Source organism: Saccopteryx bilineata, chromosome 4, assembly GCF_036850765.1.
Source record: "Saccopteryx bilineata isolate mSacBil1 chromosome 4, mSacBil1_pri_phased_curated, whole genome shotgun sequence".
Classification (NCBI taxonomy): Eukaryota; Metazoa; Chordata; class Mammalia; order Chiroptera; family Emballonuridae; genus Saccopteryx; species Saccopteryx bilineata.
Window position 1 is genome coordinate 174951789 of NC_089493.1, and position 17122 is coordinate 174968910.

Sequence of the window (17122 nt, forward strand, 5' to 3'; positions counted from 1 at the left end):
ATTAATTAGATTCCAGTTATATCTGTCTTTTCATGAAAAGTTAAAAAAAAACGAAAAACTACCAATAAACTGGCCTTTGAATGTAAGTTCCCATTTAAATATATATATATATATATAAAATCAGAGAGTGGACAGTTCTGGCTGATGATTAAGTCAAGCTGGCACAATAGGATGAGTCTGGCAGGGAATGTGTTGCTGAGCAGAGGGCGGGCCTTTAGACTGGGACTTGAGACACAAGAGGAAGGCAGGTAACAGAAACTCAGGTCCAGGATGGGTGGAGAGCGGCGAGCGAAGGAGGGATGCGATGTTAGGAGGCAGGGGCCGGGGCCTAGAGCATTCTGCCCCTTGAAGTTATAAGGACCATTTATCTATAAATGTCAAGGAAAGCCACTGAGGATTTTTAAAAAGGATCGGAATGACATTTTATATATATTGAACATTTTATTGACATTTTTAAAAGAGCCTCTGGCTCTTGGAACCTTTGGGGGAGAATAAGAGCCTCTAATTTTCCAGCTACCCTTTCCCATTCGGGGCCTCCATCTCCCCATGTATAAAGGTGGGTGGGAAGGAACCAGGTCCCGAGGAGTCAGCGATATAAGACGATGCCCCTCGCAAACTCAGATCCTTTACAGCTCTAGGCAGAGCGCTTCCGAGTCCTTCTGGACGCCTTTTCCTCGCTACTCTCCCGGGGTTAGGGTGGAGATCCCGTGAACACCCACTTAGCTGATTCACCACCGCGCCAGCGCGGGAGGGACCTCCCTAAGAATTCCGGACGCGTGTCCCTTTCGGCCCAGGACAGCCAATTGCGAGGAGGAAAGCGACCAAGGGCCGGCACCCCCTCCAGTCCAGCCCAGTCATTGGCTGGCGGCCGCGTCTCTCGCCGCGGTGTCACGTGACTGCCCCGGCCCCGGCTTTCGCTCAGGGTTAGTTTTCCGCACATCTTCCTCGGGTACCTGGTCCCCGTGTCCTTTTGTCCGTGCCGGGCCCCGCCTCCTCGGGGGCCGGGAGATGGGCGGGGAAGGGGACGACTCGGTAAAAGAGAGGCCGGCCCAGGGCCGGGCTGCCTCTGTCCGCTGGGTCGTGTGCCCTGTGCTCCGCAGGGCGGAGGACGCTGCGCGGGGCCTCATCGCGCGGGGCGGCCCAGACCCGAGAGGTGAGAAGAGGAGAAGGGCCACTTGGAGCGGGTGGAGAGCGATGGCAGCCTCTACGAGGCGGGCCGCTCTTAGGGTCGTCCTGGCTTGTGTCCCGGGCGTGCTGGGAGGAAGCCCGGACCAACGGTAGCCGGGGGCGTAGCGCCCAGGCCGGGGGAGGGGGAATGGGTCGGGGTCATTCTCTGGGTAGGCAGAGCCCCATTCCCCCACCCGGTCACCCCGGCCTCGCTCCCCTGGCCAAGGGTTCCCTCCTTCCTCCAGCCCACACCTCTCGCCAAGTGCCCACCCCCCGGCACATTCTTTGGACCGAGTCGTCGTCAAACCCAGATATCTGGGAGCAGGACCCACGAGAGTGAGCTGCCACCACTACCCTCTGCCCTCCCCCCCCCCCCCCCCCCCCCAGATAGGGCAACTGGACACCGGAGAAGACGTTATTGTCTTGGTTTTTAAAACCACATACCTGGTTAAGTACAAATTAGTACCTGCATGTACTTCTTGGAGATTCATAGATGAGGACTCTGAAAGGACACAGAGAGGACCAGGGACTTGCCTAGAATCACACAGCTAGTCGTTTGCAGAGCTAGGACTTGTTACTCCCAAAGTCATAAGAACATCAGACTGGGCCCTTTCCTCTGCACAGATTGGGAACCACGTGAGTTAGAAGCACTCAGGACTTAAACTCCTTTCTGGTACCTAGTCTACTTCCGCCGCCCCCTTCCCGTGCCCGCACTTTGTCTCTATGTGAAGTCTGGAATTAATGTGATGTCCAAAACTGGGTTAAACGGAAGTTCTTGTTTTTGAAAATTGAGTCAATAAAGAGGAGAGCCAAGCCTGTTGGAAAGAAATGAGCTCATTTTTTTCCCCCTTCGGGACTCTCTAGGCACAGAGACTAGAAGCATTTATTGAGCACATGCTATATGTCAGGCACTGTGCTAGGTAATTGTGTTAGCTTTACAAGAACCCTGCAAGGGGGGTGATGCCATCCCTATTTTACCGGTTAGAAATTAAAGCTGAAAAAATGAAGTTTTTCTCCCAGTGCCATATAGCTGTTGAACAGTATAGCTGGGATCTGTCTGGCTTCACATCATACCCAATATTTTTCCAAGTTTGGTTTTCAGCTCACTGGCTCAGAATCATCCAGGGTGCAGTCTTAGATCTTATCCCTGGACTTGCTTGAGAACCTGCACTTTAATAGATAGATGCCTGGTTTAGTATCATTGTACTACAATGTGCTGCCTCCTAGCGGAAGATATAGAAATAACACATTTAGGGCTTTGCAGAGTTCTAGATTAGGTTTACTAAGGATGATTTTTGAGCATTGACATAATTTTTAGTGAGCATAACCCCCCCCCCCAGCAGTTGCTTGCCAAACTCTGTAATTTCTTGACACAAGTTTGTTTATTATATGTGGAAGGTGGAGGGAGAGGGCTAACTCCTTTTTCTTGTACACATAGCTGTTAAACTATCATCTATTCGCTCAACAATACTTGCTAAGAACTTATTCGGGGTATAGATACAGATGTGAATAAAACAGAGCAAGTTACTGCCCTTATGGGAAAGAAACAATTAGCAGAAAAGCACATGGATGGTAGGAGACGGTGAATGAGTTAGAGAAAAAAATAAAGCAAAGTAAAGGAGACAGGTGTGCAAGGCAGGGATGAGCTCAGGAAGGAGGCATGGTGGTGGCAGTGGTGCTATTTTCTATAGCGAGTCTAGAAGGAAACTGATTAAGGCAGCATTTGAGAAAAATTCTAGCATTTCAGTTTGACAGCAATTGGTGATTACTATCATTGAAAGCAGTAATAGACTTGGGGAAGTGAAGATTTTTGTGCAAAAAGGGATATTTGAAAAATATGTTCTAAATAGATATTTCCACTTGAAAATCGATATTGCTTTGCATCCAGCTTTTTCTGTATTTGGGTTACTTGTTTAGTAGCTATTTTAGTTCCTATTTTGGAAAGCATCGTGGGGACACTTTCAAAGATGAACCAGAATGGAGCTTATTCTCATGGAGCTTAATTTGTATGGAGGTCATACCTACAATTTAGTTTAAGATAATTTTTAATGTAGCTTTATATTGTTTTGGATTTTTAAGAAAGGTTTGAAAAGGAAATAAGTATAGTTTTGAGGACAATTTTAGGAGCTGAGTAGGATAGGTAGGAAGACTATAGACAGCTTCTGGATTGAGACCGATGGCAGAATCAGGTATTCTGTAAATACCTGTTTTTGAGAGCTAGTGATGGAAAAGAACCATGGCCTTGAGTTATAGAGAAAGGAGAATGGGGTTAAGTTTGTAGTTACTAGTGTTATTTTGAACCTAGGTTATGTACAGTAGCTAAATTATAAAGTGCCTGAAGTTAGAAAAAACTAATTAGATACATAGTAGGAATAGTAAGTACCATGCTCAAAAAAGAGCTATTCTTAGAGTCCTAAAAGTTGGATTTTATTACTGGCTGAGCCACTTATAAGCTAAATAAATTACTAAATTGGGCAAGTCCTTTCACTTTATAAGCTATGTTTATATTTAAAATGAGCTTCTTATACACAACATATGGTTGGGTCTATTTTTGTTTTTATCCAATCTGAGAGTCCTCTGTCTTAATTGGAATGTCTAGACCATTCAGATTTAATGTTATTGTATGTTTGGATTAAACTCGACCATCCTGCTAGCTGTTTTCAGTTTGTTCCATCTGTTTTTTTGGTTTCTCTTTTTTCCCCTTTTTCTGCTTTCTCTTGGGTTCATTGAGAATTTTTTATGATATTATTTTATCTACAGAAGTTTAGGTAAAATAACAGTTGAGTTATTATGTGTATCTTTAAAAAATCAAGTGAATACCCTTAGGTTTACAGTATATATATACATCTTGAACTAATCAGAGCCTACTTTCAAATAATATGATATCACTTCACATTTGGTGTAAGACCTTACAGTTCCCAATTCCCCCTCCCATTCTTTGTGCTGTTTTATACATTTTATTTTATAAGGAATAAACAAAATGCATTCCTATTTTTGCTTTGAAGGTTATCTTTTAGAGCACTTAAAGATTTTTTAAATTAAGAAATGGATTTTATTCTATCTTCATATGTTCTATTTTTGTTGTATATTGTGTAGACCTGAGTTTCTTCTGTTTGGTATGTGTTTACCGTGCTGGGTTGCTGGCATCCAGTCCTCTTAGTGCTTGTTTGAGAAAGTTTTTATTTCTCCTTCATGATTTAAAAGATATTTCCTCTGGGTATAGGATTCTGGGTTGACTTATTTCTGTGATAAAGATATTTTCTGGGTAGTATGATTTCCAGTGAGAAGTTTGTTTATATTCTTACATTTGTTCTTGAGTATGTGATGTGTATTTTTTCCTTTGGTTGTCTTTAGGATTTTATTTTTGTCTTTTGTTTATAACAGCTGGAATATAAAATGTGCAGGTGTGGGATTTAGTTTTATTTATTAATTTTTAAAATTTGACCTTCTTGGTTTTCTCTGAGTTTCTTGGATGTATAGTTTGGTGTCTGTCATTAGTTTTGGAAGATTCTTGGCCATTTTGTCTTCAAATAGTTCTTCTGCCCATTCTGTCCTTTCCTTTTGGGAGTCCAATTATGCATATGTTAGATTGTTCAATATGTCCCACAGCTCTTACATGTTCTCTTATATTATTGTTACTGGGTTTTTTTTGTGTTTTTTTTTGCATTTTTCTGAAGCTGGAAATGGGGAGAGACAGTCAGACAGACTCCCGCATGCGCCCGACCGGGATCCACCCAGCACGCCCACCAGGGGGCGATGCTCTGCCCATCCTGGGCGTCACTATGTTGCGACCAGAGCCACTCTAGCGCCTGGGGCAGAGGCCAAGGAGCCATCCCCAGCGCCCGGCCATCTTTGCTCCAATGGAACCTCGGCTGCGGGAGGGGAAGAGAGAGACAGAGAGGAAGGAGAGGGGGAGGGGTGGAGAAGCAGATGGGCGCTTCTCCTGTGTGCCCTGGCCGGGAATCGAACCCGGGACTTCCGCACGCCAGGCCGAAGCTCTACCACTGAGCCAACCGGCCAGGGCCTGTTACTGATTATTTTTTAAAAGCTGTTTTTATATTTCAGTTCAGACAATTTCTAGGTGATCTAGCTTCCACTTCATTGATTCTTTCTTTGGCTTTGTCAGGTTTACTGATGATTCTGTCAAGGCATTCTTTATCACCGTTTTTGTGTTTTTTACTTTTAACATTTTAATTAGACCCTTTCTTACAGTTTCCCTCACTCTGGTGCACTTTCTTATATTAATTTTTATAATTTTCCTTCCCAGATGGCGGCCATCTAGGGCAAGATGTGGATTTTATTAGTGTTTCCTTTTATGCGTCTTTTGCCTATCTTAGGTTTGGAAAAGCCCTTTGACCCAGATATCACCAAGAGCTATTCCCAAGAATTACAGGACAGAAGAAATGCCCTCGGGGTAGGTGGCCTGAAAGCAGGAAGTGAGGAGAGAGTTGCAGGTTGGCTGCACTGAGGAATGACGACCTGCTGTGTGTGTCCACCACGCTGATTGACCTGCTCACAGTAAGTGGACATTTAAATCTATTCCTTTTTTTACTATCTACTTTACAAGACCACCAAAGAAACTATATTTTACTCTTGTTTAGTAGCATGACCCTTCATCCTAAACAAAATTAATGTGGGTTACTTTTACATATCGTATGTTCTTAAATGGGTCATGGGTCCTGGACTAGTATATTTTGTTAATAGAAGGTTTATAGAACTTCACAAGGGCCTGTTTTTCTGTCAATTCCAAAACTGGAAACCTCCTGAGTCCTGCATCTACTGTATTTTATCTCTCTCTGGCTATTGTCATAACTTTGTTTATTCATTTATTCTTTCATTCATTTAAACATTTTGCAAGCCTGCTCTCTTGGTATACATGCTGCCGAGCAAGCAAGCTGCTCTTTTAGAGTTACTGTATTACATTCATTGATGATCACAAGGATGAACAAGATGTCCTTGTGATCTCCTCTGGGAGCTGGAGAGACTCCTACTTAACAAATGCCAGAGTGTGGTTAGTACTGTAATGCAGGCTCAAAATGCTATGGGACATAGAGGGTATAATGATTCATTTGGGCTGTGAGGGTTTGGCCAGTGCTTTGTGTAAGCGATTGCATTTTAATTGAGTTTTAAAAATGATTAGGATCTTGACAAGCAGGAGGTGGATGGCCACGCTAAGTTAAGCAAACAGCTAACACAAAGATACTGGTTTGTGAAATATTTGGTAAACAGCCTGACCAGGCGGTGGCGCAGTGGATAGAGCATCGGAGTGGGATGCAGAGGACCCAGGTTCGAGACCCCGAGGTCGCCAGCTTGAGCCCAAGGTCACTGGCTTGAGTAAGGGGTCACTCGCTCTACTGTAGCCCCCCAGGTCAAGGCACATATGAGAAATCAATCAATGAACAGCGAAGGAACTGCCACGAAGAATTGATGTTTCTCATCTCTCTCCCTTCTTGTCTGTGTGTTCCTGTCCGTCCCTCTCTCTGACTCTCTCTGTCTCTGCCACAAAAAAAAAAGAAAAAAAAGAAATATTTGGTAAACAGTCTATTTCTTTGAGAGCCCATTGCTTTTTCCTCCTCTTTTATCACAATATTTTTGTGGGCGTTGCCTTTTTTTCTTTTTGGTTAATTTTACCTCCTTCATCTTCGTGTAGTTTTAGTGCAGGGTCTGTGGCACTAGTTCTGTAATGTAAGTCCAAATGGAAGTGCAGAGCAACATTATACCTCTATTCAGAGTGCACACTAAGAATAGTGAAGTGAAACTTTATTTGCATTAACAGGCCAGGAATTACTCCATACTAAAAGACAGTAGAATAGACCAAAACTTTCCAGAGCGTGTATCAGACACTTGCCCCATCAGCCCGCCCCATGCTCTTGACATTTAATTGCTACAACAATCTTTTATCAACTTCTCTCTCCTCCTATCTACTGAAGGGGTGTTGTCCAGAGACCTAAATACATTCTTCCCTAGTTTCTTTCTTTTTCTAAAAACATTTATTTTTAAGTTTTTGTTTGCTTTTTCTTCTTTATGTTTATTTTCAACAATCAGGGAGCTATTTAAAAAAGCCTCAGCCCCCCCCCCCCAAAAAAAAAGATCGTCTTCCTTGTTTCCAGGACTTGCAGGTAGGAGTAAAGATTTGGGATCAGATCCTATGATGCGGTATCTCTGGGAGTAAAAAGCCTGCACAGAAGACAGTTGATGGCATATAGAAGGAGGACAAAGGAAATCCTGACAAATTTTCTGGAGAAAAAAAAGCTATAGGGGATCAGGCAGAATTAGAGAAGAATCCTCGAATGGGTAGTCCTGTATCCAGTGAATTATTTGCTTTGACTTGGCTGTTTATGGTCTTGTTATTTTTATTTATTTATTTATTTTTATACCTGACCACAACAAATGAGGCTCAGCTAAGGAACGTGACTATAAGATATTCTAAAACTGAACTCCTCCTCTCATAAATGACAAGTAAGGCTGTTAAAATGTTGAGCACTGAGAATTACATAATAAGTTAACTCTGGTGTTTTCTCTGGGGTAGGAGGCTAAAGCATCTATCTCCAGGAATGTCTTCGGGAAGTACAGAGCAACATGACCTTTCCCGCAAGGACTCAGGTGACAGAAATGGCCAAGAAAACCCTCCGTCTAGGATCCATGCGGAGCTTGAAAAGGGGTCAACTACTGACTGCCAGCAATTTGAGGCCACTAATCAGTGCAGACATTATCCTAAGATCCACATGGAACCTCAAGAGAAATCAACTACTAACTTGAAGCAATTCGTCATCAAGAAACTAAAGAAGAGTTGCCAGTGCAGTTCAACCAAAGCAAAAAATATGATTTTTGGTTTCCTTCCTGTCTTACAATGGCTCCCAAAGTATGATCTGAAGAAAAACATTTTAGGAGATGTGATGTCTGGCTTGATTGTGGGCATCTTGTTGGTGCCCCAGTCCATTGCTTATTCCCTGTTAGCTGGCCAAGAACCAATCTATGGCCTGTACACATCTTTTTTTGCTAGCTTCATTTATTTCCTCTTGGGGACTTCCCGTCACATCTCTGTGGGCATTTTTGGAATACTGTGTCTTATGATTGGTGAGGTAGTTGACCGAGAACTACACAAAGCTGGCTATGACACTGCCCATATTGACCCGTCTTTAAGAATGGTTTCAGATGGGAACAGGTCATTAAGCCAGACACCAGACAGTATATGTAACAGAAGTTGCTATGCAATTAGAGTGGGCAGCACTGTAACCTTTATGGCTGGAGTTTATCAGGTAAGAAACAATGGAATGAGTAGTTGTTTCTGGCAAAAGAAATCGCTATGCCTGAAATCTCAGATCTGTAAGGGGTCTTAGATATCACAATAATTAAAGCTATTTATTAAAAGCTCAGGATATGTGAGGGGTGGAGCCAAAGTTCATCTAGAGAAGATGAGGCTGCTTCTCTTTTCTCAACCGTAGGCTGCCTCTTAACCAGTGAATTCTAGTCAGCCAGATTTTAATTATTTGGTTGTAAAAATTTAGGCCGGAAAGGGATCCCAGATCACCTAGTACAACTTCTTGATTTGATATGTCGGGAAACATCGCTTTGCTTGAGATCATGTGGGGTTGGTTGCGTGGTTGGCTATTGGCAGAGTCAGCATTGACAGACTGGCAGGAATGATAACAGAATGGGAGCTGGAAAAGAGGAGTGCAGGAGTTTTCAAACTATGGGTGACCACTCCCTCTTTCCTTTAGAATTGCTAAAGATAGTTGTTCTCTTAGACTATTGCAGAGAGGAACAGTTAAGAACCACTATTTTATATCATCAGCTGGGAGAAAGGATTAGAAATGAAATTCCTCTTAGGTTTCCCATATAGAATCCACTAATTCCCAATTATCATCCTGACCCTGCCTTTTGGCATCCAAGAGTCAGTGCTGGCATTAAATCTCTATTACAAGCGTTTGGAACCAATAAGGGAATGGGAAGAGCAGCTCACTTTATTTGGTGCTTGGCTAAAGAGGAGAGGGAAAAGGGAGTTTACAGACAGTTGTCTTAAGAGTTTAAGAAGGTTAGAAATAGTCTGACCTGTGATGGTGCAGTGGATAAAGTGTTGACCTGGAATGCCAAGGTCGCCGGTTCAAAACCCTGGGCTTGCCTGGTCAAGGCACATTTGGGAGGTGATGCTTCCTGTTTCTCCCCACTTCTTTCTCTCTCTTCCTCTATCTCTTTCTCTGTCTCTCCTCTCTAAACTGAATAAATAAATAATTTTTTTTTAAAAAAAGAGAAGGTCAGAAATCTCAAGTTCTTGTCTCATCTGGGCTAATGAGTAACAGTGTGCTTAGCCCTCTGAGTGTCAGTAAAATGAGCCCTGTCTCTAAAATGAATGGATTTATAGATGATTATATTTTTTTCTATCTCTGACATTCTGTGATGCTCTGATACTTGTGTCTTCATGCAAAAAAACATTAAGATAATACCAGATTTAGAGGCTTTTTTCCATTTATATCTAACACGTATATATTATTCCTTCCAGGTAGCGATGGGCTTCTTTCAAGTGGGCTTTGTTTCTGTCTACCTCTCAGATGCCTTGCTGAGTGGATTTGTCACTGGTGCCTCCTTCACTATTCTTACATCTCAGGCCAAGTACCTCCTGGGGCTCAGCCTTCCTCGGACTCATGGTGTGGGCTCACTCATCACTACATGGATACATATCTTCAGAAACATCCGTAAGACCAATCTCTGTGATCTCATCACCAGCCTTTTGTGCCTTTTGGTTCTTTTGCCAACCAAAGAACTCAATGAGCACTTCAAGTCCAAGCTGAAGGCACCGATTCCTACAGAGCTCATTGTTGTCGTGGCAGCCACATTAGCCTCTCATTTTGGAAGACTGCATGAGAAATACAACACCAGTGTTGCCGGACATATTCCCACGGGGTTTATGCCACCCCAAGCACCGGACTGGAACTTAATTCCTAGTGTGGCTACGGATGCAGTAGCTATTTCTATCATTGGCTTTGCTATCACCGTATCACTTTCAGAGATGTTTGCCAAGAAACATGGCTACACAGTCAAAGCTAACCAGGAAATGTATGCCATTGGCTTTTGCAATATCATCCCTTCCTTCTTCCACTGCTTTACAACTAGCGCTGCTCTTGCGAAGACATTGGTTAAAGAATCAACAGGCTGCCAGACTCAGCTTTCTGGTGTGGTAACAGCTCTGGTTCTTTTGTTGGTCTTCCTGGTAATAGCTCCTTTATTCCATTCCCTTCAGAAATGTGTCCTTGGCGTGATCACCATTGTAAATCTCCGGGGAGCGCTCCATAAATTTAAGGATCTGCCCAGGATGTGGAGGGTTAACAGAATAGATACAGTTATCTGGTTTGTTACTATGCTGTCCTCTGCACTGATAAGCACTGAAATTGGCCTTCTTATTGGAGTTTGTTTTTCTATGTTTTGTGTCATCCTCCGTACTCAGAAGCCAAAGAGTTCATTGCTTGGCTTGGTGGGAGAGTCTGAACTTTTTGAATCCATGTCTGCTTACAAAAACCTTCAGACTAAGCCGGGCATCAAGATTTTCCGCTTTGTAGCCCCTCTCTACTACATAAACAAAGAATGTTTTAAATCTACTTTATACAAAAAAACTCTCAACCCAATCTATGTAAAGGCAGCCCAGAAGAAGGCGGCGAAGAGAAAGATCAAAAAGGAAGCAGTGACTCTCAGTGGAATCCCAGATGAAGTTTCAGTGCAACTTTCCCCTGATCCTTTGGAACTCCATGCCATAGTGATCGACTGCAGTTCAATCCAGTTTTTAGATACAGCAGGGATCCATACACTGAAGGAAGTTCGCAGCGATTATGAAGCCATTGGCATCCAAGTTCTGCTGGCTCAGTGCAATCCCTCTGTGAGGGATTCCCTGGCCAGGGGAGAGTATTGCAAAAAGGAAGACGAAAACCTCTTTTATAGTGTATATGAAGCAGTAGCTTTTGCAGAAGAATCTCAAAATCAGAAAGGAGTATGTATTCCCAATGGTCCGAGTCTTTCCAGTGATCAATTGAATAAGTAGATGGAAGGAAGAATAATGTCTAGCCAATAACAACTTGCATACTTGAAATTTTAACCTACTGGCTAGACAGTATTCTTTCTTCGAAGGTGATGGCCTTTGAAGATACACAAATGCAGCCAAGTTTATCATTAAGCAGAATCAAAAAGAAGAAACGATTGTGGTTTCAAGCTTTCTTGCAGATAGGAGATACTCTTGGAATGAAGTATCTATTGAATTGTGCTGTGAAGTAGCCCTAAGACTTAACTGACTGTCCTTTTTTAGGCAATAAGCATTCCGACTCTTCCTTCTCCAGGAGGTAAAGGGGTGAAGCGAGCACTTGCATGAGAAGTGCTGGAGCCAGTGTGGTCTGGCTCTGGAGAGTGAGGAAAGGAGGCAGGGAAGGCGTGTTGTGCCTGCTTTTATACCAGCAAACCAAGAGGCCTCTGGAGTACAAGGCAGTAACTGCACAAGTGTTTTCTTATTGCCACTGCTCCATACCCAGGCGTGGCTCCCCGGCAGCAGCAGGGTCTCTGGCTTTCCCTTTCCTTCGGGCAGGGAACCATGGGCTCAGGCTCATCGGGAATCTGGTGGCTGGGCATGTTTGTGACATCCTTCCAGCCAACTTCACGTTATGCAGAACACTGTAATTTATTTGATGTTTTTAGTCATGCCTTTTTGTTTAGAGTAAGTAGGTAAGCAAGCAAAGAGCTCTTCATAATCAGCAAAAATAATGGGAACCCTCCCTGTCTTTTCTGAGATCTCTATCTGTCCCTGTTTCTGAGTATTTCTCTACCCTTTCCTTAATAGCTCTATTTTGGCTTTCAGTAATTTAGCATATTTTCCATAGAGTCTGTCCTAAACTGCTGTGTCTGATTAGTAATGCCAAGGTTGCCAGATAAAAGTCAGAATTCGGATTGTGCAATTCTATACAGCATTTTAGATGAACTTGAGGCAAACTGTAAGGACATTGCAAATAGGAACGACTGACAGGTTTCCCTTAAGAACTTGTTTACTGAGCAGTGATTTTTTTTTCCTTCCCATGGTATTTTAGCAAGGGTCAACCTGGGATTGACAGTCCTTCTGAAATAGAAGTTACTGTTCGTCTTTCCTCTGCAAGAAATATTTATTGTAACAAATAAAAAAGAATGCACAGAAGCTTCCAAAGGAACGTCAATAATTAATTTGTAGATGTTTTAGTGAAAACAAAGCTAATGCTAACTGCCATGAACCCTATTGATTTACAATAACTATTGATCATAGTGACAGCTTTGAACTCTTTGGGCCACCTAGAGCTGTATGTTAGAGAATTTAGAAGCGTCATTCATACAACCCAATTATCTATCATATCATAAACCCAATTTATGATAGCTGGTCACAGGTTGTGGCTATAGCAAGAGTCCCTTTTGAAAAGCAAGAATGTCTGAATGTCTGACATTGAAAGCTTATAGTTTTGTTTCTCGACCTTGATAAGCAAGAAAAAAACAGGTTTTCCAAAATTAGGACTAGGAGACTAATTTATGTGAGATCAAAACATTTAGCCACGTTTAAAACAAAATAATATTTGCAAAAGTGCAAGATCATTTCTTCACCTTCTCCTACATTCTGAACAACTTGAATATCCATGAGAAGCAAACCCTATGTGTAGGACAGCTATTGGAATTAGACCTTTCTATACATACTTCTCTCTCTTGGTGGCTCCATGAACGGCAGGTGTTGCTTCTCTATTGGTAGAGCTGTGCCCATCTGTTTACGTGGAAAATACCCTTCCATTGTTGAAGCAGTTTCCTCATAGAGAAGCTGGACATCTGTCTTTGAGGTGATTGATATCATGGTTAATATAATAATGTCCTGAATTTTAACATCCTTTTAGAATGAGTCTAGAATTTCAGAAATATTAACTGCTGTTTTTATTTGTGGTTTTCTGGGTATTTTTAAGCAAATATTTGCCTATTCTATCCAGTCTTAAGAATAGAAACAGTAAAATCACGGTATCTTGATCAGTCATTTGTTTTTAATCCTTTTGGTCTTCCTCCCCAAAACCAGGAATGAATCCAGACCATTATAAATGTCTAATGCCATGTGACAGAGTAGAGTACATGTTTATGACAACACTATAATTTAGCAATTTAGCAAACACGAGCGTGCCCTGCGCACATGCGCATGCACACACACACACACACACACACAAACTTCAGTCTAAAGAATTTGAAAAACCCTTTAACAGAATTTGACCTAACATTTCTCTTCATATGTGGACAAAAACAATTCTGGAACTTTTATGCAATTAGCAAATCCTTGAATTGTGCCCTGGTTTGTACCTCTCTCATCAAAACAAACAAGAATTCTACTCTGGGTAGCCAGTTGTAAAAACACTTAAGATTTTACTAAAATTTATATCTTACCCTTTCTACCTCAGTTGAGGTCTGCCTATATGTACATGTTTTAAGTTTATTTTGGCTAGTATTTAAAGAAATCAAACCTGAAACCAAAGCGTAATTCACCAGCAGAGCTAACATTTTCATTTGCTTTCTTGCTCAAAACCTTGGACTTTTACTTTATTAGGTAATCTTTTACAAGCTTTATTTATACAAAAATACCTTCCTTATTCTAAACTTTAGTGTCTAGATGAAATATTTTCCTGTTGCTTATTGACAAATGTACGTAATTAAAACAGTCATTTAATTAAAATGTATTATGTACATGCTTAATGGTTAAAACTCCACAACCTTATTTACATTTAGGTAACCTTATTTGTTTTTAGATTTGTTACAATCAGAGGTGTGCAGTGTGCCCATGCACAGAGACTAAGGGTTAACGTTCAAGAGAGGGGTGAAGGGAATAAACCGTGGAAAAGACCGTCTCTGATCAAATAAGGGAGAAAAGAGGGCCTCAGTTGAATGAGACCCAGTCCCCCTTTACCCCACACAGGAGATGGAGGACAGAGTTAGGAGCCACACCTTAGTTTGACAGCAAGGTCAAAATTGGGCTCTGTTTCTAGGAGACGGGCATGGATTCACCAAAGATGAGAGAGCTGAGGCACATGCAGAAGCCAGGGTTGGGACAAACGCCCAGGTTGACCAGCTTGGAAGCACTAGTGACAAACAGTACTATCTGTGCCTCTGATGATAGTAAAATTGACAGGTGTCTAGTTGGCAATTACTTTAAAAAAATTTTAAATTAGGACCAAAAGAAAACAAGATTTGGGTAGTCTGAATTAGCTTTTAAACAATAGTCATCAACAGTCGACATTGATGCCTAATTGTTGCTAAATTTTCAGTATGGTGAACGGTGATCTTTAAATGTGTAGTGTGTCCTCTTAGTAATTTGTCATTTTAGAACACACTGTCTAGGTGTCAGCTCTGTTCTTAATATAGATCTGAGAAAGGGGCTGCAGTGAATCTTAAAATTGAGTCTGGGAGTTATAATGATAAATTCAAGGTCTGTGAACCTTATTAATGTTTTTAATGAATTGTTTTCCTCCATGTAGTGCTACAGATGCACTATAGGTTCTTTGGGATCAAAGCTGATAATTCCTCAAACACTTTCTAAGAACCTGTTCAGGGATCCATGGCTGTGTGCCAGGAGCTGGGACTATGATACAAAAGCTAGTGGGCGGGCTGTCTGGTACCTCTCCTGGGTGACACACAGTGGCACTTGGAGGGGCTCTCTGCAGGAGCTAAGCTGAGCCTGGACCGAGGTCTGAGCAGCAGGCAGCAACAGCGGCAAACACAGAGGCACGGATGCCCCGGGCTATTCGGGGAATGAGCCCACAGTGACATGGCAAAAAACTAATAGATTGGCTTTGCTTGATTTTTTTGTTCTTTAATATTTCTATTTTCTCCCCCTCTATATTTTCTTTATCTGTTCTCCTGATACCTTATTTGAAACTGGGCTTAAAACTGCAAAAGGAGGAAATTAGACCTAGAAAAAACTTTTAGGCTCTGAAGTAATTTGCCTTTTTCTTTTGGCGTAATGAATTTAGATAATCATGAATGGAATCATTAAATGTGAGTGCTGATGACAAGAATGAAAATTCTAATGGAACAGGCCAAAATAATATACCAGCTGGTTTGTTTTCATAGCCTCTATTAAAATAAAATACTATTGAAATAGTGTCAGGAAAGGTACATTTTAGTTTTTTAAAAAATATCTTAGTAACAAGGAGTAGAGAATTTAGATGTGGACATGGGAGAGATTTATTTTTTATAAGGTAATTTTTATCTTGACCAGGATTATTTATAAAAAATGTTTTGCACTTTGAATTTTAAAGTAAATATAGTTAGAAATGCTAAATAAGCACTATACTAAATTGTGTGTGTGTGGGGGGGGTGTATCTCTTTTTTCTCTTAGTGATGTTAAGTAGGAGATACCGAATCATGAGAACTGGAATAAAGGATGCCACATGCCTTTGCTGAAGATACTGTGTTTGTAAGTCTACACTGCAACCATGTATAGATAATCTTTCTTGGACTTGAATTATGACTCTGAAAAAGGCCAAATAATCACAATCTTATTACAAAATACCAATAACTAAATTTCTAATGGAAGGTTTTTAGTTGGCAAACAGGCAGGCAGCCTAAGCCAGAAAGGATTTTGAACTGCAGATTTAAAGTCAGTTTAAGGGGTTCTCTTCCCCCACCACATTCCCCATCCCTAAAATGATAAGATAGTACTTGGAGTCAAAGAGTTGTTGCCTTTTTATTCAAATCAATTGGGAAATTACTGTTTTAATTCTGATGCTGCCATGATTCCTTAAAAATTAGTGTGAACAAACCAATCAGTGTAAATTGCAACCTTTTTGTCTCCTTTGCAATTTTACATACAAACCAAGACAATATCAGGGTGACACATAAATGAATTCTGAGTCTTGTCTATTCACTAAAAAATGTATGAGTCTTGTCTATTCATTAAAAAAATGTATACTGCCTTTTTTTCCCAATTATTAAAGGCCAATGACTTTTAGAAATACATTTTATACCACATATATCTTTTTTAATTAAAGCAAGTGCCTTGATGCTGTTCCACATAAATCATGCTTAATCCTCTCTGGGATGAGGATGCCATTGATGATTGCAGCCCTTGCAGGAGAGGGGCAGTTGGTTAATAGCTCCTTTTCTTCTGGAAAGATATGTTCATGTTTACTACCTAAGATCCTATGTGCTGAGCGCGAGTTGTTATTTCATTTGTTTGCTAATAAATTTTTATGCCAATAAACTATTCTGTGTCTAAATTATTTAAGTGCAAGGGAGGTGCTAATAAATACATTTAGGTCACCAGTGAGCTTTAAAATGACATCTCTTTACCTTTGGAGAGTGATTCAGTCATTAATTTTTCCCAACTGGAACAAGAGGGTCTGTCCTTACAGAAAGCCACGAAGCATAAAGCCAGTCCTTTCCTTTTTGCTTGTGGTCCTGTGGAGTAGGCTAATCCTTTGAGGACTCAACATTTTCAGTGAAGAGGGAAGCAGGCCTGACCAGGCGGTGGCGCAGTGGATAGCATCGGACTGGGATGCGGAGGACCCAGGCTTGAGACCCCGAGCTCACCAGCTTGAGCACGGGCTCATCTGGTTTGAGCAAAGCTCACCAGCTTGGACCCAAGGTCGCTGGCAAGGGGTTACTCGGTCTGTTGTAGCCCCACAGTCAAGGCACATATGAGAAAGCAATCAATGAACAACTAAGGTCTCGCAATGAAAAACTGATGACTGATGCTTCTCATCTCTCTCCATTCCTGTCTGTCCCTATCTATCCCTCTCTCTGACTCTGTCTCTATTAAAAAAAAAAAAAAAAAAAAAAAGGAAGGGGGACTAGATTGCTAGAGAACCCTTTCAGTTTTTGTGTTGCATGGCTCCCGTTACATACCGGATTAGAATTAGGAACCCAACTCTGACTCACGTTTTACTACTGCCCAACCCGAGTTTCGGTGAGTGAATTTTGCGTCACATTCTTT

At 41.6% G+C, this 17122-nt stretch overlaps 1 protein-coding gene across 2 annotated transcripts; it reads left to right on the forward strand.

Annotated features, from left to right (window-relative positions):
- The first annotated feature begins 914 nt into the window (after positions 1-914).
- On the forward strand, positions 915-16390 carry SLC26A2 (solute carrier family 26 member 2). 2 transcript variants are annotated; one of them, XM_066272984.1, is made up of 5 exons: positions 915-1153; positions 5505-5685; positions 7697-8426; positions 9668-11146; positions 15527-16390. In XM_066272984.1, exons 3-5 carry the CDS (start codon positions 7722-7724, stop codon positions 15527-15529), a joined length of 2187 nt encoding a protein of 728 aa, XP_066129081.1. In that variant the 5' UTR covers positions 915-1153; positions 5505-5685; positions 7697-7721; the 3' UTR covers positions 15530-16390. The 2 variants fall into 2 exon arrangements, with proteins under 2 accessions (XP_066129081.1, XP_066129080.1); XM_066272983.1 differs by having other exon boundaries at positions 9668-16390.
- The last annotated feature ends 732 nt before the right edge of the window (positions 16391-17122 follow it).